This window comes from Melospiza melodia, chromosome 21 (assembly GCF_035770615.1).
Source record: "Melospiza melodia melodia isolate bMelMel2 chromosome 21, bMelMel2.pri, whole genome shotgun sequence".
NCBI lineage: Eukaryota > Metazoa > Chordata > Aves > Passeriformes > Passerellidae > Melospiza > Melospiza melodia.
The window spans coordinates 9,071,139-9,097,253 of NC_086214.1; the positions used below are offsets into that span (position 1 = coordinate 9,071,139).

Below are 26,115 nucleotides of genomic sequence, written 5' to 3' on the forward strand. Positions count from 1 at the left end.
GCGCTCCCCCTGAGGAAAAAGGTAAACAGGCGAAAAAAAAAATAATCAGCCAAAAAAACAAGAAAACAAGAAGAACGTAACGCGAAAACCACAACCCAGAGCCGGGTGAAGAATTAATCCCAGGCAGATGCGATTAATCGGCGGCAGGAGCAGCTCGGCGGCGGAGTCCCCGCATCCCAAGGCAAAGTTTGGGGGGCTCGGGGGTGGGGGGACACCCCGGGCTCAGCGCTGGCAGCGGGGGGACCCCGCCAGGAGCGCTGCAAAGAGGGGGTCCCCCGCGGTAAAGGCGGGGTGTCCCCCCCGCTGCAGGCAGGGCGAGGCAGGCAGGGGGTGCCCGGGGCTCGGGAGGTTCAGGGGGGCTCTGCCGGGGCCCCCCCAGCCTGTGCCGGGCCGGGCTGGGCGCTCCGGTGCCCGCTCGCCCGGCCCGAGCCGCATCGGGCTCCGCTGGGTGCCAGCGAGCGGCAGGGGGAGGCGCCTTCCTCCTCCTCCTCCTCCTCCTCTTCCACTCCCTCCTCCTCCTCCCTCTCCCCGGCCCTGCCCCGGCGTGGTGAAATCTGGGGGGTTCCGAGCCCTCCTGGGCAAGGGGAGTGCGGGGAGGAGCAGCCGCGTTTGGCCAACCTGGCTGCCCCCGTGCCACACCTGCAGCGTGTACCCTGGAGATTGTCCCCTCTGTCACACCTGCACATTGTCCCCCCTGTGCCACACCTGCAGGTTGTCCCTTCCCTGCCACACCTGCAGCATGTACGGGGGGACAATCAAGGTGTGTTCTCCATGCCACACCTGCAGGTTGTCCCCTCAGGGCCACTCCTGCAATGTGTCCCCTCCGTGCCACACCTGCACATTGTCCCCCCTGTGCCACACCTGTGTGTCCTCCCCTATGCCATACCTGCACATTGTCTCCTCCGTGCCACACCTGCACCGTGTCCCCGCTGTGTGCCACACCTGCTGCATGTGTCCCCCTGTGCCACACCTGCAGATTGTCCCCTTCATGCCACACCTGCACATTGTCCCCTCCTTGTGCCACACCTGCAGATTGTCCCCTCTGTGCCACCCGGGGGATCAGCCCTGTCGCCCCTCCTGGCTGTGCACACAGGCTGGGGGTGTTTGGGACCCCCTGTGCCCCCCTGCTGCCCTCCACACCTGGGCACATCCTGGGATGGCTCCTGCAGGGCCTGGAGATGCTCCTGGCACGGCTGGGGAGGGATTCCCTTACCCTTTATTCACTTATCCCTTATTCCTTCATCTCTTATTCCCTTATCCCAGCTTGCTGGAGCCATGGCACAGTTGGGTTTTTGGCAATGCCACACTGCCCTCAACGTCCCAACAGGAATGTGAGAGCATTTTGGGGTCTGAACCCCATTGCCACCAGGGCTGGCTGCGTTTTCCTGCCCACACCAAGCCCGGGTGCCTCCCCTCTCCCTGCTCTGCTCCCATCCATTCCCTCCCATCTCCCTTTCCCAGGAAAGCTCGGCCAGCACGTTCCTCCTGGCAGCCTCGCTCGGCGGTGGAAGTGCACAAGACATCTCCATTAACGCCCAAATAATTCACGGCAATTAATGGGACTGACCTTGAGCGGTGACAGGAGCTGAGGATGCCCCCGGGAGGAGGCGGCCCCGCAGCGCTGAGGAAGATGAGGAGGATGAGGATGGATCCCCCCCCGAGGGTCCCCAGCACCTTTGGGTGCTGCTGGGAGAGCTTTGGGAACAACACCAGGGTGAGGAGGAGGAGGGAGATGGGATGTACCTCAATCCCCGCCACCTGGAATTCTGCAGGAATTGTTTTGGAGCGGCCTCACCACCTCCCAGGCTTGTTTCCATAAAAATCCCATAATTTATAAACCAATCTCCCAATTGCTTCAGGAAGGGGAGGGCTGACTCCCGAGCTGAACACCACCCAGCCCTTGATCTCCTCCCCACCCTGCCCAGGTGGGACAAATCCTCAATTTCCCCACTCCAGAACGGGCCCTGGCAAACCGGGGATGGTGCCCTGTCCTTCCCCGCCTCGGGATGCTTTTCCCACTGATGGATGAGGCTTTTAAAGAGGAATGTTTGGGTGCAATCCCTCCCGCGTTCCCGCCGTGCCTCTGGCAGGTTCTTGGCAGCACCGCTGGGAGATTTTTTATTTTTTTTTTCCAACCGTTCCAGAAAGGAGTATTTTTACCCCAGCTGGATTTTATTTATGACTCGAGCATTGGAGGGGGCTGGAGGGGGCTGGGATCTCTCTGGAGTGAGGAGCAAAGCCAGGGGGAGATGCCAGAGATAAATCCCCTCATTTCAGCAGGAGCTGAGGCAGGGAAGGGCAAAACGTAACCCCAGAACAATTTCGCACGTGTCCTTGTGGGGACCCACCTGAGAAACATCTGGATGGATTTCCCAAGGAATTATCCCCAAAAAAAAAACCCCACTGAGGAATGTCCAGGTCTGGACAAACTCCTAAATGGTGATTCTCAAATGGTGATTCCCAAATGGTGTCCTTGTGGGGACCCACCAGAGCAACTCCTGGATGGATTTTCCAAGGAATTATCCCAAAAAAATCCAAACACGGAGGGATGTCCAGGCAGGATTGGGTCTGGACAAATTCCCAAATGGTGATTACCAAATGGTGATTCCAACATGTCCTTGTGGGGATCCACCATAGCAACTCCTGGATGGATTTTCCAAGTAGTTATCCCAAAAAAAAAACCACCCAACAAACACAGAGGGATGTCCAGGCAGGATTGGGTCTAGACAAATTCCCAAATTGTGATTTCCACGTGTCCTTGTGGGGACCCATCTGACCACCTGAGCAACTTCTAGATGGATTTTCCAAGGAGTTATCCCAAAAAAAAAAAACCACTGAGGGATGTCCAGGCAGGAACAGGAAAAACTTCTGGATGGATTTTCCAAGGTTATTCCAAAAAATCCACAAAAACCCACTGAGGGATGTCCAAGCAGGATTGGGTCTGGACAAATTCCCAAATGGTGATTCCTACATGTCCTTGTGGGGACACACCTGAGCAACTCCTGGATGGATTTTCCAAGGAGTTATCCCCAACAACCCACTGAGAGGTGTCCAGGCAGGATTGGGTTTGGACAAATTCCCAAATTGTGATTCCCAAATGGTGAAAAACTTCCGGATGGATTTTCCAAGGAGTTATCCCAAAAAAGCCACAGAGGGATGTCCAGGCATGATTGGGTTTGGACAAATTCCCAAATGGCGATTCCCAAATGGCGATTCCCAAATGGTTATTCCCAAATGCTGATTCCCAAATGCTGATTCCCAAATGGCGATTCCCAAATGGTTATTCCCAAATGCTGATTCCCAAATGGCGATTCCCAAATGGTGATTTCCAAATGCTGATTCCCAAATGGTTATTCCCAAATGCTGATTCCCAAATGCTGATTCCCAAACGGCAATTCCCAAATGGCAATTCCCAAATGGCGATTCCCAAATGCTGATTCCCAAATGCTGATTCCCAAATGGCGATTCCCAAATGGTTATTCCCAAATGCTGATTCCCAAATGCTGATTCCCAAATGCTGATTCCCAAATGGCGATTCCCAAATGCTGATTCCCAAATGGCGATTCCCAAATGGTTATTCCCAAATGGTGATTCCCAAATGGCGATTCCCAAATGCTGATTCCCAAATGGTTATTCCCAAATGCTGATTCCCAAATGGCGATTCCCAAATGCTGATTCCCAAACGGCGATTCCCAAATGGTTATTCCCAAATGCTGATTCCCAAATGGCGATTCCCAAATGCTGATTCCCAAATGGCGATTCCCAAATCCCCCCCGGGGCCAGCAGCTCCATCCCACTCACCCCACGGGCCTCACTCCCCAAAACCCTACAATCACCCCATTTATTGTCACCGAGCAGGGTGGGACGGGCTGCAGGCGCTTCCCACGTGGATAAATCCCAGTCCCACGGAGGATTCGGTGCCAGCTCGGGCAGGGAGCACCGCCGGCCTCTCCATCCCGGCAATAATCCCCGGCCGGCGTTTCACCTGCCCTAATCCCACTAATCGCTGGGATAACAGGGCGCTAATCACCCTAATCCCTGTGGGAGCCGCGCTGGAGGTGTCGCTGCTGCCAGGGCACCTCCCGGGGTGGCACCGGGAGGGAGACACGTCCCCTTTCCCTGGGGAAACTGAGGCACGGCCTCTCTCTCTCCAGCTCTGCTGTTTGCAAGGCTTTGCTGGGATGAATCCGTGGAGAGCAAGGAGAGCTCCTGGTGTGCAAACCACTCCTCTGGATGCATGAAAATACATCCCAAAACCTATTTTTGGGAGGTTTTACCAAAAAAAAAGCCAAGAGCCAGCGCTGAGCTTTGCACCTGGAGTTGTTCTTTTTTCACTCCCAGGACCCTCCGAAGGAGATAAATCCCTCATAAACCAGAAAGAATTAATCCAAACCAGCCCTGGGGATGTGTCAGGTGAGTGAAAACCTCACTCCAAGCCTCTGTTTTTCCCATTATTTTCCAATAATGCACGCAGAGAAATTCCTTGGTAGTGGCAGGAGCATCCCAGCCCTGCCCCAGAGCTGAATCCTGAGTGGCTGATCCTAAAACATGATTAAAAATACATCCCAATTCCCTCCCTTCCAGAAATCCATCTGATAATGACAGAAATAGAGGAATCCCGTAATTGCCATAAATTCATTTTATGTGATTATTTCTAAGGAGATGGAGGGGGGAGAAAAAAAAGCCTTTTATTGGAATTAATTGTCCAGCTGGATTAATGATTTATTCCGTGGATCCATGGCTCTGTCACTGGTCCCAGAGGCCACCCCAAGGTTCTCCATCCTCCCAGAAAAAAAATGGGTGGAAAAAGGAAAAAAAAAAAGGTCTGAAATACTTCAATACTTCACTCCTGAGCACATCCCAGCAAATTGGTCTGACTTTTGGGTGCCCCGAAGAGTGCAAAGGCACATTAGGTATTGAATGCAATATTTATAATATTAAAATGAATATTTTAATAGCCCCATAAAAGGAGCGGAAGGAAGAGGCAAAGCAGTGGCGCCAAAGCCGCTCCTTCCTGCGAGATAAAAATGTTTCATTTCACTTTTACTGCTCGGCTCCATCCCTGCCTCGACTTTTATATTCTATTAAAATATTAATTTCGGGGTAGAACGGAGGGATTTAATATTTCAGCTGATTTTAAAAGTCAATATTATCAAAGTTGGGGGTTGGGGAGGGGGTCTCGGAGGAGAACATCTCAATAGACCAGCAGTGACATTATTTCCCTTTTCCTTCCAAAAATTTGTTTATCCCATGGGGAAATTTCTCCATTTCTGCCTTTACCTCTAGTTTGAGAGGGGAAAAAACACCAAGGATGGGTTCCCCAATGTTTCAATCACTGTTTTGTGTGCATCCAGAACTCCCTGATGGAAACAGAGCATCCCAACATCCTCCAAACCCAGGGAATTGATGAGCACTCCCTTCCTCCAGCACCGGGGAATCAAAGCACCTAATTACAGCAGCTCGTTAGGAGGGTTGGTTATCTTGGCAGCCACAGAGGCCAACAAGAGAGTTTCTTCCCTTGGCTTGCTGTTTGTTTTGGGTTTAAAATTAAAAAAAAAATTAAAATGTAGAGGTTTGGAGTTGGATTTAAGCACTGGGTGAGCTCAAAAGCAGCTCCTCTGAAATCAGGGCTGGGAATTTGGGACTGGGAGCAGTGGGGTGAGGACCAGAACATCATTTTATCCTCATTTTAGAAGGGCTGAGGGGATTTATGGCATGGTGAGGACCAGCACCTCATTTTATCCTCATTTTGGAGGGACTGAGGGGGGATTTGCAGCACAGTGAGGACCAGCCACCATTTTGTTTGGATCAGTTTGCTCCATCCCACAGCCTGATTTGGTTTTTTAGGGTGCCTTGGGAACAATTTGCTCCGGCCCAAATCCTGATTCATTTTTTGGGGTGCCTTGGCAACAATTTACTCCATCCCACAGCCTGATTTGGTTTTTGATTTTGGTTTTTTTGGTTTTTTTGATTTGGGGTGCCTTGGGATCAATTTGCTCCATCCCACAGCCTGATTCGTTTTTTGGGGTGCCTTGAGATCACTTTGCTCCATCCCACAGCCTGATTTGGTTTTTGGGCTGCCTTGGGATCAGTTTGCTCCATGCCAGAGCCTGATTTGTTTTTTGATTTTGGTTTTTTGATTCGGGGTGCCTTGGGATCAATTTGCTCCATCCCACGGCCTGATTTGTTTTTGGGGTGCCTTGAGATGAGTTTGCTCCATCCCACAGCCTGATTTGGTTTTTTGGGGGTACCCTGGGACCAGTTTGATCCTGGCCATGGGTTGGTGGCAGCTCAGGCGTCCCACCACCCCCATAAGTGTCACCTGTGTCCCCAGCCAGGCACTCTGCTGCACCCCAAACCCCCCCAAGCACCTGCAAAACTCCAAACCCACCCAAGCACCTCCAAAAACCTCAAACCCACTCAAACACCTCCAAACCCCCAACCCTCCAAACCCCAAACCCGCGCAAGCACCCCCCAAACCCCCCAAGCACCTCCAAACCCCTCAAACCCTCCCAAATACCTCCAAAACCCCAAACCCACCCATGCACCCCCAAAACCCCAAACCCACCCATGCACCCCCAAAACCCCAAGCACCTCCAAAACCCCAAACCCACTCAAGCACCTCCAAACCCCCCAAGCACCTCCAAAATCCCAAACCCTCCCAAATACCTCCAAAACCCCAAACCCATCCATGCACCCCCAAAACCCCAAGCACCCCCAAGCACCTCCAAATCCCCAAACTCACCCAAGCACCTCCAAACCCCCAAACTCCTCCAAACACCTCCAAAACCCCAAACCCACCCAAGCACCTCCAAACCCCCAAACTCTTCCAAGCATCTCCAAAACCCCCAAACCCCCCAAGCACCCCCAAAACTCCAAACCCCCCCAAGCACCCCCAAGCCCACCCAAACACCTCCAAAACCCCAAGCCCACCCAAGCACCTCCAAAACCCCAAACCCCCTCAAGCACCCCCAAACACCTCCAAAACCCCGAACCTCCCCAAGCACCCCCAAACCCACCCAAACACATCCAAAACCCCAAACCCCAACACCACCAGCAGGGACGGTTTCCCCTTCTCCTTCTATGCCTCCCTCGAGGGATTTTAACCCCGACCCTTCCCAGGGGAATCTCCCCGAGCAAGGAGGGACCAAACCCATCCCAAATCCCCAAATCGTGCCCAGGCCGGAGCTCCCGGTGCCCTCCAGGCTCGGGGAAGCGGAGCCAGCCTGGCTCTGATCCCGGAGCTCCCTCCCGGCTGCCGTGTCCAGCGGGATAACGATGGAGCAGCTGCAGAACCAGCTGGGTCAGCCTAATGGGCATCCCATAATGGCCAGGGGGATGCGGGATCCCAGCTGGAACAGGAACAGGATCCAGGAAAATCCTGTTCCCCGGCTGCCATTAGCAATCCCAGCTGGGATTGGGGCCGGTCCCATCCCGCCTGGACCCCCCCTGGAAAGAGCATTTAGGAACATGAATTTTTCAGGAGCTCGTTTAGCATCTTCCCAGCTGGTTCTGGGCTAACAGGATTAACCCCTTGGGGTGGGGATGGAGGGGGCACATCCCCTGTGTGAGTGAGGCCGCTGGGATTTAGGGGGTAGAAAAAGCAGAATTAGGAGCAGGGATGGGTTTGGCTTCTTGATTTCCTCTCTAGGACCAGGGAATGGCAGCAGGAATTGGGTATTACCCAAAATATCCCTGAAACAAGCAGGGAAAACCCCTCAGGAGGGGCAAAACCTGCCGGGAAATCCGTGCAGAGGGATTTGCAAACGCGGACCCGACGGGAAGGAGCCACCGGCAGGACTGGGAGGCGTCGGGGAAAATTGCATTTGAAGCACAGCCAGTGCTGGAGTCTGGAATAATTATAGCAGCAGGGTCAAAAGAGCCTCCTGCAACATCGTTTTTTGGTGTTTTTTTCCCTGTTCAATAGGCAGCAGCTGTTTAAAATAAAATTTAAAAAGCCCCCAAAAAAATCCACACAAGGGAAGGGTGGAGAACAGCCAGGAGAGAGGGAGGGTTCTCCAGTGGGATAATGGCTGGGCTGTCTTTGGGGAAAGAATCAGCATTTTCTGGCCAGCTCTGCTGTTGAAGGTTTCTAGCAATGATTTCTCTCTGAGGTTTTTCAGCAAAACTCCCCTGCCCTCAGTGGTGTCTGGCCAAAAATGATTCAGGGTTTGGCTACAGGTGGGCACAGCTCAATTAAAGCCCCCAGGGCCTCTGGGGAGCGTCTGATCGATCCTTTCCATCGACCTGATAATGGGGCTGGCTGTGGGGAGGGATTTGCTGATGTTTCCAAGCCTTTCAGACCCTCTGGGAGCAGAGGGAGCAGCTGCTGGGTTATCCCATCCTTCCTCAGCCTCATCTTCCTCCCACGGAGCTGGGAGTGCAGAGTCCCCATATCTGCATTCTGGGATTAGGATTTGTAAAATCCAACAGCCTTGGAGGGCTCTGCAAAAGGACTGAGGTGCTGTCCTGGGTGTCCTTTGTCACCTGCCTTCACTCAAAAAAAAAAAAATTTTTGAAGCCAAACACCCTGGGATTTTTGACCAAAATCCCTCAAATTCAAAGCCAAACCCCCTGGAATGGCCGAACCATCAAATCCCAGAGCATCTGCCCAGTGGGGGATGGCAGAGAAGAGCCTGGATCCACACAGGGAGCAATTCCTGGCAGGAATATTGGATTTCATAACTGATGGACGGGAGTTTTACCAGCAGATTTTGATAGCAAGAGATTTTGGTAATATCCCAGCTTTATTGCTGGGAAAAATGTGAGGATTCCAAGTGGCTTTTAGGGTCCTTAAAAGTGCTTTTTTTAGTCACTTCTCCCTTCTCCCATCACTGCTGCTTCATCCAGGAATGCTGCAGGATCTGGGAAAGGGATGGGAAGGTGCAGAATCCCAGTAAAACCAGTGGGCAGGTGGATGGGATGCACTGGTGAGGATTTGTGGGCACAGGTTTGGGATGGGATGGATTAGGATGGGCTCATCCCACCAGGGCAGCTGCTGCAAGGGATTATCCTGAGAAAAATCCCTGAATTCCCTTTCCTCAGGACAGAATTCCTGGTGCTGTGCCTGAAGGGGGACATTTGTTCCTCTTTTTGGGAATAAAATATGGGAAATTCCTGAGGGATCCTCAGCCTCTCCTCATCCTGGTGATGGAGGGAGGAGCAGGAGGATGGAGAGTGGGGAAATGGCCAAAATGCTGGGGAAAAGGGTTGGAAAATCCAGGAGAGGGGTGTGGAAATTGAGGAGTGAGGGGTGGCAGCTCCTCCATGACTGCAGCTGAATTCTGGCCCTGGCTTTGGGCAAAGACAGGAAAGAAAATCCCCCTCTGGGACTGCGGGCTGGGATGCTCTGGATGGTCCAAATGGGGTTATTTTCCTACTTTTTGGCCAAAGATGCTGGATTTGACCTTGAACCAGTGTCTGGTTCCCTCCTGCCAGGCTTCCAGCAAAATGAAATCAGGAGCTGGGTGAGAGCTGCTCCTGCCCAGCCCTGGCTGGCACCCCAAACACCCCAAATGACCTCAGGGTGCCTGCCAGCCTTCAGTGGGGTTTGCAGGTGAATTTTGGGGGGCTCCCAGCAGCAGTGAAAGGGGAGGGGAAGCAAACAGCCCCTGCCAGCCCCAAATCTCCCAATTAAAGCTCCTAATTCCCCGTTTGCAGCCCAATCATGGTGCTGATGGAATCAAGGATGCCTCTGGAGGCTCCCTGCCCCACGGGCCGAGCCTGACTCCACCGCGGCGGCATCACACGGGGGATATTGAATTATTTCCCTGCCTTTTTCTGGGAATTGCCAGTTAAGGCTCTCAGGCAGGGCTCACTCCCAGCTCCTAATCTCATTCACCTGCCATTTACCCCAGGAGGAGAGCACGAGGCAGCCCTGCCTTCCCAGCACGCACAGATATGGGGGAGCACGTTGCTAATTAGGGGGAATAATCAATATTTATCAATGGGATGGCATTGCTTAGCAGAGGGAATAATCAATGTTTACCAGGGGTGCTGCAAATTGAAGAGCAGGGCAATTCCAGGTGTGTGGAGCTGGGGTGCAGCAAAGGGGAAAATGGGTCCTGGCACTCCAAAATTCCTCAAGAAAGGAAATGGAAAAGCAGAAATTGGGGTTTGTTGTGCATGTGGATTAATCAGATTAATAAAAAAAATCAAAATAATAAAAAATCATATTAATATAAAATAATAAAAAATAACAAAAAATAAAAATAATTACCGAGTTATTTTAATTTAAAATTATGTTATAAATAGAATAGGAAAATTATATTATATTATATTATATTATATTATATTATATTATATTATATTATATTATATTATATTATATTATATTATATTATATTATATTATATTATATTATATTATATTATATTATATTATATTATATTATATTATATTATATTTCTTAATCGTAATAATTATTTTAATTAAAAAATTAAACTACTTCCCTAAGCACCTAAAACTCCAGCCTGGCACCTGGGAGTCTCCAGGGAGTGTTCTGCCAGTCCCCAGGATTTCTGGGCCCTAAAACCAGATTTGAGGACACCAAAACCATCAAACTTGGCCCAGTTGTTCATGAAATAAAGAAAGAGGAAATCTGACAAGTTTGGGTTTCACACTGGCAGAGGAAGAGATTTTGTCCTGAAATCCCTTCTCCACTTCCAAGTTGCCTTCAGGGATGCTGGAAATGCCCTGAAATCCAAGCAGCCCCCCTCACATCCCTTCCTTTCAGCCCTCAAAGTTATCATTTAATTAAATACAACCCAAAATGCTTTGATTGGGGCCCAAGACTGATATGCCTCTTTTTTCAAACCTATTAAAAAATTAAAAACCCCAAAAGCCATGGGGGTGGCAGTTCCCATCAGTTTCAGGCAGAACAGGGACAAAGCAGCACCAGGAATGGATGTGGTGCCACAGAGGCAGATGGAGGAGAGCTCTGGATGAGAAATCCTCTTTACCCCACCTATACTTTGCTAGATTTTGATTATTTTTCGATGATAAAGTTTTAAAAACCCTGTTTTTTAACACCTTCCCAGAGGGCTGCATCTCCCAGCCGAAAATAGGGAGGCTGCTGACACCCACTCCCCGACTCCTCCCGTCCTCAGCTCCACTTTTTTTTGTGCTATTGATATGATTTTTTTTTCTGTCTCCTGGCTCATTTCAAGCCTGAGCTCCCCAGACTCCGGCTGACATCTGTTAATATCCTGAAACCCAAGCCCCAAGGCTCTGAAACCACGACTGCTGCTATTTCCAGGCCATACTGGGATCAGGAGGGGTTTTCCCCACCCTGGGCTCGCCGGCAGCCCCAGGCCATCCAGGACATCAACCCGCTGAGTTTTCCACTGGATTTGCTCTCCAGGGACTGCACAGGCTCCAGAGAAGGCAGAGAAGCTGCTGGGAGAGGGTGAAACCAAAATCGTCCCCAGTAGTGGGGACAGAGGTGAGAGAAATGGCGGATTTGTCTTTACAAACAAGCTGTGGGTCTGCTGGGAGATAAAACCAGCACTGGGAGATAAACAATGGGAATAATTCCACTGATTGATGAATGGAAAAAGATATTTGCTTTTACAAATAAACCTTAGGTTTGCCTGATAAATCAAATTAGACATTGAGAGATGAAAGAAACAATGGGGAAGAAAAACCCCTAAATTGAGTAAGAATTAAAAATTAAATGGGAAGGTTATACATTAGAGGGGAATCTTTAGGAAATCTTTATTATCAGGTGTTTTGGGAAGTCTGAACCTCTCAAGTACCTCAGGCAATGGGGAAAGAGAGAAGGGAAATGTGGCCGGGAAATTGGGATAAAAAGGAGGCTGCATCCTCCAAAAATTGGAGAGATCCCAGGAGAATGCCCCACGGCCTCTCCCTTTATTCAAATAAAGTAAAAGACTCCTCTGTCTCCTTTTTGGACATAAACCTCTGGTGTTTGTGGATTAATTTTCCTAACAGAGGGGACCAGCAGACCCCAGGAAAGACAAAGCACATCCCAGCATGCCCAGCCACCTTCCGGCCCCACCTCCTCATCCTGCTAACTCCAATGAAAGAAAACTCCATCTGAGGAGAAGAGAAAAACAATAATTTAATTTTTTTTTTTAATTTTTTTTTTCAGTGCATATTGAGTGCGCCGCGCTCTCCGCCCGAGCCCAGCCTCTGTTTTACTGTACTAATGACTTTTTACACTCCAGGTAAAATCAGAACAAGACGAGGAGGCTTTTCGAAAGCTCGTTCTGACAAATTCCTCACTGTAATTACTGGAGCAGAAAGAACTCATCAGCAGAACACGCCGTTGCTCGGGGCGCTAAAAGTCTCGAGTGGTGGTGAATGGCCCAGATCTGGGAGTGGGGCAGGGCTCAGCAGGTCCTGCACGCTCAGCCCCGCTCCCCTCCCGACCCAGGAGAGATTTTATACCCCAGTGATCCCGAGAAATGCCCAACTCCCCAGGGCACGGCGGGGAATGGGCTGGGTTGGGTGGCTAAAGGAGATTTGGGGATGGCTGGATTCACTGTGAAGGGTGAGGGTCCCCCCCAGGATCATCCCCACTGCTCAGCCAGATCTGTGTGCTGTGGTAGGGGGGAAAAAAATAAATCCATTTCCATCAAAATCAAAATGAAATCCATGGAAAGCAAGAGGGGGAAATAAAGCCCAGCCTGGGCTGGTGGCAAAGCAGCTGGTGCAGGGGTTTCAGCAGCCAGCTGAACATCCCTTGGAGTATCCTTTGGAACGTCCCTTGGAATATCCCTTGGAATATTCCTTGGAACATCCTTGGACTATCCATTGGAATATTCCTTGGATATCCCTCAGAATATTCCTTGGGACAACCTTGGAATATCCTGTGGAACATCCCTTGGGATATCCCTTGGAATATCCTTGGAATATCCATTGGAATATTCCTTGGAACATCCTTGGAATATCCCTCAGAATATCCCTTGGAACATCCCTTGGGACATCCCTTGGAACATCTCTTGGCATGTCCCTTGGAATATTCCTTGGTATCTCCTTTGGAATATCCAGTGGAACGTCCCTTGGAACATCCTTTGCAATATCCCTTGGAATATTCCTTGGAATATTCCTTGGAACACCCCTGGAAGAAGAAAGAGTCAGTGCTCTGAGGAGCTGCCCACGAGGAACACCAAGAAGGTTTGGAACTTCTGTGGTAAGGAGACAACAGTGTGGAACCCCTGCAATAAGATGACAACATCATCCCTCATATCCCGGCCACAGCACAGGGAAAACCCATCCCAGCTTGGCTCTCACTGCCCTCTCCAGCCCCCTCCAGCCAAGGCAGCTCCCAAAGAGGGAAATCCCATAAAAAATGGGCTCTAAATCCAGGCTGAGCAGGTGAGAGATGAGACATGGGAACCCCTCCAGCTCTCAGACACAGGCATGGGGACAGGCAGGCACCTCCCTGTCCCCATGGCTGTGGCCAAGAGCTGGAGGGGTCCCTGGGCACCGGGGCAAGAGGGGGATTTGAAGCCCAAAAAGGGACAAATATGGACCTGGATGGATCCAGAGCAGGATGGATCCAGAGCAGGGTGAACCCAGGATGAACCTGGATAGATTCAGAGCATGGAGGGATCCATGATGGACCTGGATATATCCAGAGAAGGATGGATCCATGATGGACCTGGATGGATCCAGAGCACGATGGATCAATGGACTTGGATGGATCCATGATGGATTTGGATGGATCCAGAGCAGGACGGATCCATGATGGACCTGGTAGGAACCAGAGTGGGTGGATTCATGGACCTGGATAGATCCATGATGGACCTGGACAGATCCAGAGCATGGATGGACCCAGGATGGACCTGGATGGATCCAGAGCAGAATGAATCCATGGACCTGGATGGATCCAGAGCATGGATGTATCCATGATGGATGCAGAGCAAGAGGAGAAGTCACCTCCAGCTCACCCCCACCGAGGCCAGCCTCACAGAGCATCCCAAACTGAGCACTCCCAGCAGCACCACGATCCCACAAAGCTTTCCCTTCCCCCTGGAAAAGCTGGAGCTTGGATCCTGACCCAGCCTCTGCACTCTCCAGCTGCGTTTGCTGCCCTCAGCAGCCAATCCATTGATGGGCAGTGATGCTTTTTTGGATCCTGACTCTCCAAAAAGACTTTTAGCTCTTTCCTTGGCTGGCTGGTTTGGCTTTACAACACCCAGGTCAAGAGTTCTCTCTGAGTGAGGCTTGGAAAACAAAACCTTTCCTTTTTGGAGGGGCTTCCTCCCTTCCTTTGGGGTCCCTGCACCCCGATTTTGGCACTGAGTGTGACCCCAAGAGCCCCCCAACAGCCCGAGAGCGGGGCTGGAGCAAACAGGGAGAATGGATCCCTCTGCTCTTAATCTCCCTCTATCTGCTCATTAAATATTGATGGTAGTTAAATATTCATAGAACATTTGGCTCGGAGTTTTTATCTGTCTTCAGGCGGATGTGGGGTCTTTGATGTGTTATTTTCCTGGTCACACAAGGTCCCAGAAGCCTCCAGACTTGTCAACACTCTTTTGAGGGAGTTTTTCCCCCCCTTTTTGCCACGTGTTGCTGGGAGAGGGTTGGGGCTCTTTCATCCCCAGCCTCTTTTCCCTTTTTATCCTCTTTCCTCCTGGATCTCTCCCCAGATGATTCCCGTGGTTCTGGAGGTGTCTGGGTGCCTCCAAAGGGGAGGTTGAGCATCACCCGCTGTTCTAGGAGCCTCTCCACCAGCAGGGAGAAGTTCTGGTGGGTCCCCACGGGTACATCCGGACCCTGGGGTGCTGCACCCCGATTTAGGGACCCCAATGAGCACCGTGACCCGGCCAGGCCGTGCGGAGAACGGCATCGAGAGCCGTTCATGGGGCAGCACTGACATCTTGTGCCAGACGCCGGGAAAACAACATCCAGGGATGGCTGGGATGGATGCAGGAGCTCCTGCACGGCTGCTGCTGCTGCTGCGCCCCAAACCCTGCCCGTGCCCAGCCGGGGCTGGCACCGCACCCAGATCAGGGCTGGGCTGCTGCCATGAACGCCCTGAGGGGCCAAAAATGGCAGAGGGACACAGGGCTCACCCAGCCCTGCACAGCTGGTGCTTATCCCCTTCATCATCTCCTCCATCATCCCCAGCCTCATCCCCAGCCTCATCCCCAGCTTCATCCCCATCTATCTTCATCTCCATCATTCCCATCTTCATCTCTATCTTCCTCTTCATCTTCATCCTCTTCATCATCCCCATCTTCATCTCCATCATCATCCCCAGCTTCATCCCCTTCATCATCTCCGTCTTCACCCCGTCTTCATCCCCTTCATCATCCCCATCTTCTTCTCCATCTTCATCCCCTTCATCCCTACCTTCATCCCCATCTTCATCCCTTTCATCATCCCCATCATTATCCCCACCTTCACCCTCATTTTCATCCCCATCATCCCCTTCACCGTCCCCATCATCATCCCCATCATCATCCCCTTCATCATCCCCATCTTCATCCCTTTCATCATCCCCATCATTATCCCCATCTTCACCCTCATTTTCATCCCCACCATCCCCATCTTCATCCCCTACATCATCCCCTTCACCATCACCATCATCATCTCCATCATCCTCAGCTTCATCCCCATCTTCATCCCCTTCATCATCTCCATCTTCATCCCCATCCTCGCCGCCACCATCTCCCTCATCCCCTCTGAGCTGTCCCATTCCAACCCTTCCCACCTGGATTTCTCCCTGCAGCAAACTCCTGGGGACATCAGGAAGGTCCTTCCCCACTCCCAGCCCAGGAAAATATTTCTGGAAGGATTTGGGGGGAATTTCCAGCACGGAGGAAGGGGAGTCCCCACCGGGGCTCCACCCACCCACCCCACCTGCTCGGAGCGATGCCAGGGGAAGATTCTCCAGGAAAACACCCCGGGGTGGGCCTGGAGGAAATGAATTCATCTCCCTTGGGGTGTCTTTTCCTCCCTGGTCAGGCGGTGGCAGAAAATACGTGTGAAAAAGGTCACCGAGGCCACAAAGGCAGATCGGAGCTGCTGATAGCTGGGAAAGCACCGCGGGGAGCCGGGGCCAGCTCGGGTGGGCTGAAACAGAATTCCCCAAACCCTGGGGATGCTGATCCCCCTGAGCCATCACCTGCATCCCATGGGCACTGCCCAGCCCTGGGGCTGGAGCCTGGAGGAAACCCAGAAAGCTCCAGTGTGGATTGTTGGGATTAGTTTTGATCCCAGCATCTGGGTGAAGAGGATTTTACGAGCATCTTCCTTGCTGGTTTTTGGGATTTATCCTTCTTTTTCTTGTTTTGTGCCTTTTGGGTTGCTGGAAAATTATGAGGAGAGTGGAAACTGCAGGAATGGGGGCGCAGGTCAAGAATAGGGGTGCAGATCAGGAATGGGGCTGCAGATCAGGAATTGGGGTGCAAACCAGGAATGGGGGTGTAGATCAGGAATAGGGGTGCAGATCAGGAATAGGGGTGCAGATCAGGAATTGGGGTGCAGATCAGGAGTCAGAGGAGGCTTTGGGTTTATCTGAGCTCTGAACTCGGGGTTTTCAAAGGCCAGGGTTGCTCAGCCCGAGCAGCCCAGCCCTGATGGCAATCTCAGGCAGAGGAGTTGGGTGTGAAATCAGCGTTGGAGGAGCCGGGGCCGCCCCTGCGGGGGCAGCCAGGATGCCGGGGCCAAAGGACACGGGAAATGAGTCAGCGAGCACCCGGAGATGTGCGGGGAACGGGGAGAGTTCAGCTCGGGACAGCCGAGAGAGCGTGGAATGGCCAGGGACAAGGGGACAGCCACCAAACCCCTGCCCTGTGCCCAGGGACAACAGGACAGCCACCAAACCCCTGCCCTGTGCCCAGGGACAACAGGACAGCCACCAAACCCCTGCCCTGTGCCCAGGGACAACAGGACAGCCACCAAACCCCTGCCCTGTGCCCAGGGACAACAGGACAGCCACCAAACCCCTGCCCTGTGCCCAGGGACAAGGGGACAGCCACCAAACCCCTGCCCTGTGCCCAGGGACAACAGGACAGCCACCAAACCCCTGCCCTGTGCCCAGGGACAAGGGGACAGCCACCAAACCTCTGTGCTGTGCCCAGGGACAAGGGGACAGCCACCAAACCCCCTTCTCTGTGCCCAGGGAAAATGGAACAACCACAAAACCCCCATTCTGTGCCCAGGGACAAGGGGACAGCCACAAAACACATGCCCTGTGCCCAGGGACAGTGGAATAACCCCAAAACCCCTTCCCTGTGCCCAGGGACAACAGGACAGACACCAAACCCCCATCCAGTGCACAGGGACAAGGGGACAACCACAAAACCCCCATTTTGTGCCCAGAAATGAGGGGACAACCCCAAACCCCCTCTCCTGTGCCCAGGGATAAGGGGGCAAATATCAAATCCCTTCCCTGTACCCAGGGACAATGGAACAATCAAAAAAACCCTTGTGCTGTGCCCAGGGACAAGGGGACAACCCCAGAAACCCCTTCCATGTGCCCAGGGACAAGGGAGCAACCACAAAACCCCTTCCCTCAGAAGATTGGGACAGCAATTGTCATCCCAAATGGGAATTTTTCACCTCTCTGAGGTCCTCACCACTGTTTTGGGCTCAAACCCTTTCCTTTTGGGTCTGCTCTCCCTCTAGGCCAGCAGGATGTGGGGACACAGCTCGAAAATCAAGAGAGGAGCCCAAACCCCCAGAGACTGACACCAAAGCCACACAATGCCATGTTTTTCACTGTGTTTCCACTTCCCACAGGTGGGAACATCACTCCCAACCTTTCCTTGATCCTGAATTAGGGAGGTGAGGGTGACATGGGCTGGTCCAAGCCTGGAGCAGCTTCTTCCAGCAACACCTGTGGCATGCTCAGCATTCCTCCCATAGGACTGACATCTAAAATTGGATTTAGCTGTGATTTTTCCTGGTGAAATCTCCCCTGGAAAAGGATGGCAGCACCCATTCCATCTCAATCCCATAGGAGGAAGGAGTCTCAGGGCAGCTGGGTGCCAGGCAATGCCTTGGACAAAAACAAAATACCCCAAAACATCTCCACTTTCTGCTGTCTGGGAGCAGAATCCAGCTGGGCTCTGCAGGGATGTGGGTGGTGTGAAAAATGCATGTATTTTATGATTGGCTTTTCGTAAATATTAAAATTAATATTATATGTGTTGTTTTAGAAAGTAATGCTGTATTAATTATCTTAAGCACTGTGTTAAATATAGTTTTAGGTTATAAAAATTGTTAAAATAGAAACGATGCTATGTAGGATGCTTTTTTTAAAGAAAGGATTCCCAGCGAGATATCAACCACAGGACACCTAAATCTTTCAGAGAAAATTAATTTATTGCTCTCTTATCAGAAGAAAGGAACTTCTTCCCACCTCAAAGGCGCTGTTAGGATTCGGAGGAAGTAGTTCACGATGACCAGACAGAATCCTGTATTTGAATGGAATTTATGCATTATGTATGAAGTGTATGAATATGCAACAAGCTATTGCTTTTAAGGGTTAATCCTTTGTTAACGTGGGTCCTTTTTCAGGTTCGTGCTCTATTTGTTGTCTCGCATTTGTCCTAATTCAAATTGTCAAAATTATTATTACTCTAATTGTATTACTATTTTTATAACCATTTTATTACTATTAAACTTTTAAAATTTTAAAAACAAATGACCGGCATTTTTAACAAGTGGACAAAGGGGACACCCATTTTTGGGGACATTTTTTTGGTGACAGAAACCATCTCTGCAGCAGCTGGGGAAGTCCTGCGTGGCTGGGGCCGGACAAGGACTTTTAAAAAAGGAAATAGCCCCAACGGGGTGTGAATTCAGTGGTTACCTCAGCGTCAGATGGAAAAGCTGACCCGACCACGCTTGAAAAGGGAGAAGACGAAGAAACCAAAAAGAGGGAAGAAGAAGAAATCAAACAAATCCTTGTTAGAAACAGCCCTGACCTGACAAAGCAGCTCTGATCCCTTTGGCTGCCCCAGCTGCAGCAGCTGCCCCGGGGGCTATTGATCAGCTGAGAGGGAAATAAAGCATCGATAAAGCATCAGGGTGGAAAAGCAGCTCTGCCCCGGGGGTGGCAGCATTCCTGGGCTGTCCCGGGTTTGTCCCGGGTTGTCCCAATCTCACACCCAGAGCAGGAGTGCAAGCACAGAGCCCCCAAGAAACAATATTGTTTTGTTTTTCCTTCAATTTTTTCCTAAGCCTTCTGATGTTTATATTTTTGTAACGAACTTTTTTACGCACTGTATGTAAACAGCTTATTGTTTTGTATTCTTTTGTGGAGGAAGAAAAATTTAATGATAATTTAATATAAATTTTAATAATATTAAAATTTGATAATTATTTTAATAAGCTGTTAATTTGTTTAGTGTCATTGGAGAGGTAGCACTGTCATCTCCTAATCTACTGTCACTTTTGGAAATCTGTAAATATTAAAGCTAGAAATTAAACTTTCTTTTTTACTTTAGAGAGCTGGATGTCTGTGTTGTTTTATTTCGTGTCCTATAGCAACAGAAATAGGGGAATAAAGGGAGGAAAAAGATGTTTTTCAGCCCAGTTAATTTGTGGGATCAGAGGACTTTCGGGATCACACCAGAGCAGAGATTCTGCCCATGTCCCTGCTCTTCTCTGCATCAAACACTGATGAGCTGGGAATGTCATTCCCGGTCTTCTTTGCCTGCTGCATTCGGAATTTTACCTTGGAATCACCAAAAGGGGTTTTCCCAGGCCAATGAACACTGTTTGTTCCCCTTCCTTTTGTTTTCCAGGGAACATTTTCTACCCTTTGAGGGCCGTGTTTGCCCCAGCTGCAGCAGGAGCTCTGCGGTGCGTGGGGGCAGGAAAAGGGATGAGGGAAAAGATGGATCCAGACAGGGAAACGCCAGCCAAGGGCTGGGCCAGGGCCGAGCCAGAGACGTCTCTGCTCCCCCAGGAGGGATGAATTGGGGATTTGGGGGATGACAAAAGGTGCTCAGCTCTGCCAGACAAACACAAACCCCAATTATCTGCTCCCACCACCCTTGGGGCGTCCCCTGGCACCTCACTGTCATCCCAAAAAAACTGAGGCTGGTTTCTGGGAAGTGGCTTTGGAGAAGAGCGAATTCCCATTCCTATCACAGACATCTTTTATTGAAAATCCTTTCCTTAGGATTTTTCCTCCTGAGAAGCTGAGAGGCCTCAGGGACAACATGTAAACGTTGATTATCTGCTGCTGTGGAATGCAACAGGTGCATCTGTGATTGGTCTCATGTGGTTGTTTCTAATTAATGGCCAATCACAGTCAGCTGGCTCAGACTCTCTGTCCTGGACAGAAGCCTTTGTTATTCATTCCTTCTTTTTCTATTCTTTGCTAGCCTTCTGATTAAATCCTTTCTTCTATTCTTTTAGTATAGTTTTAATATAATATATATCATAAAATAATAAATCAAGCCTTCTGAAACATGAGGAGATCCTCATCTCCTCCCTCATCCTAAGACCCCTGTGAACATGGTCACACATTCCCATTCCAGGAGCAGCACCCCAAGGCCAGGACAGAGTCTCAAGCTGCATGAAGGGAAATACAGGTTGGATATTAGGAAGAAGTTAATTACAGAAAGAGTGGTAAAGTTCTGGAATGTTCTGCCTAGGGAGGTGGTGGAGTCCCCATCCCTGGGTGTGTTTAACAAAGCCTGGATGTGGCACTGGGTGCCAGGGTTTAGCTGAGGTGTTGGGGCTGAGTTTAACTCAATCTCTAAGGTCTCTTCCAGCCTGGAGGATCTGTGATTCTGGGCAGTGCTGTGTCCCCATCACCCCAGGATCCCTCAGCGTTCCCAGCACAATCTCCTCCTCTCCCGCTGCTCCCCTTCCTGCGCCAGCTGCAGGCAGCTGGGAAGCGCCCTGGGATCTGCAGGGCTGGGGGGAGAAGGGGCTTTTCTGACAGCTGCAGCCAGACCAAATCCACCAGGGATTCCCTCTCTGGCCTCTCTTTCCCAGCCCAGCACAGCCAAGAACATGAGCTGCTGCTTTGGCACCGAGAGCGGGGAAGTGCAGCCACCTGCCCGTCCTCCCCCTGGGCCCCAAACACCTCCAAAAATGCACAGAGGGGTTTGTGTGCCTGATGCAACCAGGCAGAAGCTGTTTCTCTATGATTTGTGGTTTCTCTATGGCTGTTTATTTTGTGGTGGAGGAGTAAAGGGGTTTTTTGGCTGGTGGTCCCAAGGGCTGTGATACAAAACTGCAGGGCGGGGAGAGGACAGGGACAATGGGAGACCCTGCCTGTCCCTTGACCCATCCAAAGGACATCCCCAAACCCTCTCACCTCCCCTCCACGAGGTTTGGACACAGCCTGCCCAGGGGCTCAGGGTGCAGAGCCAAGCTTTGGGAACAGCCTGTCCGTCAGCCCCAGCGCTGGGGGCTGGAGCTCAGGAAAAATCCCAAGCACATCAGTGCCAGAAGCACGGCCTGGGAGCACATTCTTCCTTTCCCAGGGCTGGGGAGGGGATGAGGGATGAAGTATCACTTTCCCTCTGTGCTTTGGGACGTGGCAGGGGCCAGGCCCTCCCCCATGGATCCCCCATAAAAGCAGCCGGGGCAGGCTGGCCCCAGCACAGGCGGCTCAGCCACTGCCACAGCCCGGCATGGGGACAGCATCCAGGGTGCTCTGTGCCCTCCTCATCCTCTGCACGCTGTGCTGGCACAGCCTGGCTCAGAGTGAGCATTGCCCCCAGCCCAGGGGCTGGGGATGGGGACAGGACCCGGGGATGGGGATGGGGACAGAACCCTGGGATGGGGACAGAACCCAGGGATGGGGACAGGGACAGAACCCAGGGATGGGGACAGGGACAAACCCTGGGATGGGGATAGAACCCTGGGATGGGGATAGGGACAGAACCCAGGGATGGAGAGGGGGACAGAACCCAGGGATGGGGAATTGGGGACAGAATTCTGGGCTGTGGGATGGGGACAGAACTCAGGGACAGGGACAGAACTTAGGGCTGGGAAATGGGGACAGAACCCAGGGATGGGGGACAGGGACAGAACCCAAGGATGGAGCACAGGGACAGAACCGAGGGCTGTGGGGTCGGGTTTGCTTCATGCACAGAGCACATGGGGATCCCCCCAAAGAGCTGCCACTGCCATGGCAGGAGGGCTGAGGAGGGGCTGGGGGTCTCCAGGCTGAGCCAGGCTTGTGCTGTCCCCCCCAGGAGCCCCAGCCATGCCAGACAAGTGCTGCTTCAACTTCCAGACCAGGAGGATCAAGAGGGACAACGTGGTGGCCTGCTACCCCACCAGCCCCGAGTGCCCGCACCAGGCTGTGATGTGAGTACCCCAAACCCACCCCTGCCTCCTGCCACACCCCTGCCCTGCTCTGCTGGGTCCATCCTGACCCCCTGAGCCCCTCAGGAGCTCAGGGTTGGGGTCCCCCACTGACCCCAGCCCCTCTGTGCCCCAGCTTCAGGGTGAGGAACGGGAAGGAGATCTGCACGCAGGCCAGCAGGCCGTGGGTCAAGAGGTACCAGCAGAGCTTCCAAGTCAGCTCCTTCTCCATCCCCAGCTAGGGGGGTGGCTGGGGACAGCCCTGTGGGGGACACCACGCCGGCAGAGGGGACACTTCTGCACGGAGCAGCTCACAAGGGACATCCTCCCCACCGGAGGAGGCCTTTTCCAGCCTTTTCCAGCCTCTTCCAGCCCACCAGGTTGGAGAGTCCAGACCCTCTGTGGTCCATGGAGAGGCTGCAGCAGGCTGGGGGTGAAGGGGGAGCAGCTCCTCAGTTGTTTTTTGTCGACTCTGACCAGAATTAAACGCGATTCCCACGTGCAAACATCTGTGTGTGTGAGTCTCTGGGGCCTGGGCAGGTCCTGCTGCCGCCTTTCCTGCCCAGGTGTTGGGACCAGCAGGGAGCCAGGAGCAGCTGGAGCCTCAGCCAGGTCTCTGTGAGGGTGTCCAGGGGAAAATGGGGCCAAACCAAACCCAGGAGGGCTCTGGGGAAGAACCAGAGGGACAACATGGCTCGAGGAGGAGGCCTCCTGTGCTACTCAGCACCATCCCAATTAACAGCCCAAATTCACTTAGAGGGGGATCCCAGGCAGCCCAAAACGCCAGGAATGCCACCAGGAAATGTGATGGGTGCTGTGACAGTGGCAGAGCCAGCCAGGAATGGGTGATGGATGTGACCGTGTTCACAGGGGTCTGATGATGAGGGAAGAGATGAGGATCTGACTCCATGTTTCAGAAGGCTTGATTGATTATTTTATGATATATATTATATTAAAACTATACTAAAAGAATAGAAGAAAGGATTTCATCAGAAGGCTAGCAAAGAATAGAAAAAGAAGGAATGATAACAAAGGCTTGTGGCTCAGACTCTCTGTCCAAGGTAGGTCACTGTGAGTGGCCATTAATTAGAAACAACCACATGAGACCAATCCCAGATGCACCTGTTGCATTCCACAGCAGCAGATAATCAATGTTTACATTTTGTACCTGAGGCCTCTCAGCTTCTCAGGAGGAAAAATCCTAAGGAAAGGATTTTTCATAAAACATGTCTGTGACAGATGGAGAAACAAACCCGGCCACCACCCCAGAGCAAGCAGAGGCCCCAGAGCCAATGGCAAGGAGTGGTTTTTGCACAGGAACTCACAAGTGTGAGCATCATCCTGTGCTCTTTGCTGGTGGCCACAACCCAACCCAAAATAGACTCCCAGCCCAGCATCACCAGCCTCTCCCACACCTCTCAGCAGCCCTGGGCTGTCACGGTGGCCAAAGTGGCTGCCAGGAGGAATTTCCCCTCACCACTCGCCCCTCATGGAGAGATCCAAGCGGTTCTTTCCACGGGGATGGTTCAGAGATGTCATGGAAAGCCTGGCAGGGGTTGGTATAAATCACCCAGGGCTGCAGGCAGGAGGGCAGGCATCTCCTGGTGGGCTGAGCAGAACCAGAGCTGCTGGTGCTGACAGAACCTCGGGGTGGACATGAGGATCTCCTTGGCCCTGCTCGTCCTGCTGCTGGCAGCTGCCTGGACTGGAAGCCACGGGATGTCCTGTAAGTTGCAGCAGGGAGATTTTCCCTTCTGAGACTTTCCTCTGGTGGGATTTGGGGCTGGGAAAGGGGAGGAGAGCTCAGCTCCTGATGGGGTTGTGAGGCTGTGGGGCATCACCAGCTGCCTGAGCATGGGGGCTGGCCTGGATTTGCTCAAAATCCAGGTAAAAATTGAGTAAAAATGGGGTAAAAATGGGGTTGGTTCAGTCCCAGAGTGCCAGCTGGGGAGCTCTAAGAACAGGGTGCTCACAACCTGGGGCAGAGCATCACCCCTGGGGCTGCAAGATGCTGCAGCTGCCTGAGCATGGGGGTGGCCTGGATTTGTTCAAAATCCAGGTAAAAATGGAGAAAAAAATGGATTAAAAATGGGGTAAAATATGGGGTTAAAATGGGGTAAAAATGGGGTAAAAATGGAGTAAAAATGGGGTTGGTTTAGCGCCAAAGTCCCAGCTGGGAAACTCTACGGGCAGGGTGTTCATACCCTGGGGCAGAGCATCACCCCTGGGGCTGCAAGATGCTGTAGCTGCCTGAGCATGGGGCTGGCCTGGATTTGTTCAAAATCCAGGTAAAAATGGATTAAAAATGGGGTAAAAATGGGGTTAAAATGGGGTAAAAATGGAGTAAAAATGGGGTTGGTTCAGGCCCAGAGTCCCAGCTGGGGAGCTCTAAGAACAGGGTGCTCACAACCTGGGGCAGAGCATCACCCCTGGGGCTGCAAGATGCTCCCTTTGTGGGATGAGGGAGCAGGAGCAGAGCCCACAGACCTCATGCCAGGACGGGGAGAGCACTGAACCCTCCCTCCTGCTCTCAGTCCGCAGCCTCAGAGCCAAGTGCTGCTCCAAGGAAATGTTCTACCACCGGAAAATCCAAGAGTCCAGGATCGTGGGCTACCTGGAAACACCTTCCACCTGCACCCACAGGGCTGTCTTGTGAGTAACCCCAGCTCCCAGCCAGCCTTCCTCCCCTCCAACCCATCCTCACCTCACTCACCCTCCTTCCCCACCAATCCCCATTGCTGGGGACTCCCCAAAATGAGTCCCTTGTGTGACAGTGGTCACAGGGGATGAGGGGAGAGACGTGGATCTGACTTGATATTTCAGAAGGCTTGATTTATTATTTTATGATATATATTACATGATAACTACACTAAAAGAATAGAAGGAAAGGTTCCATCTCAGAAGGCTAAGCTAAGAATAGAAAGGAATGAGAAACAAAGGTTTGTGGCTCGCACAGAGAGAGAGAGTCAGCTCTGCCGTGAGTGGTCACTAATTCCAAACATCTACACGAGACCAATCACAGATCCACCTGTTGCATTCCACAGCAGCAGAAAACCGCTGTTTACACTTTGTCCCTGAGGCCTCTCAGCTTCTCAGAAGGGGAAAAAAAACTTAAGAAAGGGTTTTCATAAAAAACATGTCTGTGACACCCTTGCACAAGGTGCTGCGGGTGGGACTGTCCTTACCTGGCTCTTCACACTCACCTCCCTCCCTGCTTGACCCAAAGAGCCCCAAATGGCCCCATTTGTGCTGCCAGCAGGCCAAGAGTCAGCCCTGGCAGGGAAAAGGGGGACAGGATGCTGCAGGAACCCCCAGATTGACTCCCAGGATATTCTTTTTCCTCCCCAAGTGTGAAGCTGCTGAAAGGGATGGTCTGTGTGGACCCAGACAAGAAATGGTTCCAGGAGTACCTGAGGAAGCAGAAGAATCCAAACAGCACCTCCACGTGAAGCTGCCTTCCCCAAACCTCTATTTAATTGTACCCCATAGTTCTCTGTGTGTGTGTTTTTGTGTCATTAATTTACAGAGCTGGCTCTGTCCCCTTCCCCTGCACTCAATAAACCCTCTTGTAAATAAACCTGCAGGGAGTGAGATGTCAATGCTGGGCAGAAAATGGATCATATCCAGGGTCAACCTTGCCAGGAATAGTCCAGAAAACCCAAAGGGTCCAGCTCCCCTAGCCTTGCCCAGCTGTGGGGTTTAAGGATGCCCATGGGATGGGGATAAATGGGAGAAAAATTCCCTTTGGGTTGTTTGAGGGTGTTTAGGGATTGGCTCAGTCCCTGGGGAGCAGCACGGGAGACAGCCCCAGCTGGGTGTCACTGCCCTCCCCAGCTTGTCACCCAAACAGGGCAC

At 51.8% G+C, this 26,115-nt stretch overlaps 2 protein-coding genes across 2 annotated transcripts; both read left to right on the plus strand.

The window, feature by feature from the left end:
• The first annotated feature begins 21,553 nt into the window (after positions 1-21,553).
• On the plus strand, positions 21,554-22,766 carry LOC134427750 (C-C motif chemokine 4-like). The gene is made up of 3 exons (XM_063173818.1): positions 21,554-21,654; positions 22,149-22,263; positions 22,397-22,766. Exons 1-3 carry the CDS (start codon positions 21,582-21,584, stop codon positions 22,500-22,502), a joined length of 294 nt encoding a protein of 97 aa, XP_063029888.1. The 5' UTR covers positions 21,554-21,581; the 3' UTR covers positions 22,503-22,766.
• Positions 22,767-23,626: 860 nt separating this feature from the next.
• On the plus strand, positions 23,627-25,807 carry LOC134427906 (C-C motif chemokine 13-like). The gene is made up of 3 exons (XM_063174081.1): positions 23,627-23,986; positions 24,795-24,912; positions 25,610-25,807. The coding sequence occupies exons 1-3, from the start codon at positions 23,917-23,919 to the stop codon at positions 25,707-25,709; spliced, it is 288 nt and encodes a 95-aa protein (XP_063030151.1). The 5' UTR covers positions 23,627-23,916; the 3' UTR covers positions 25,710-25,807.
• The last annotated feature ends 308 nt before the right edge of the window (positions 25,808-26,115 follow it).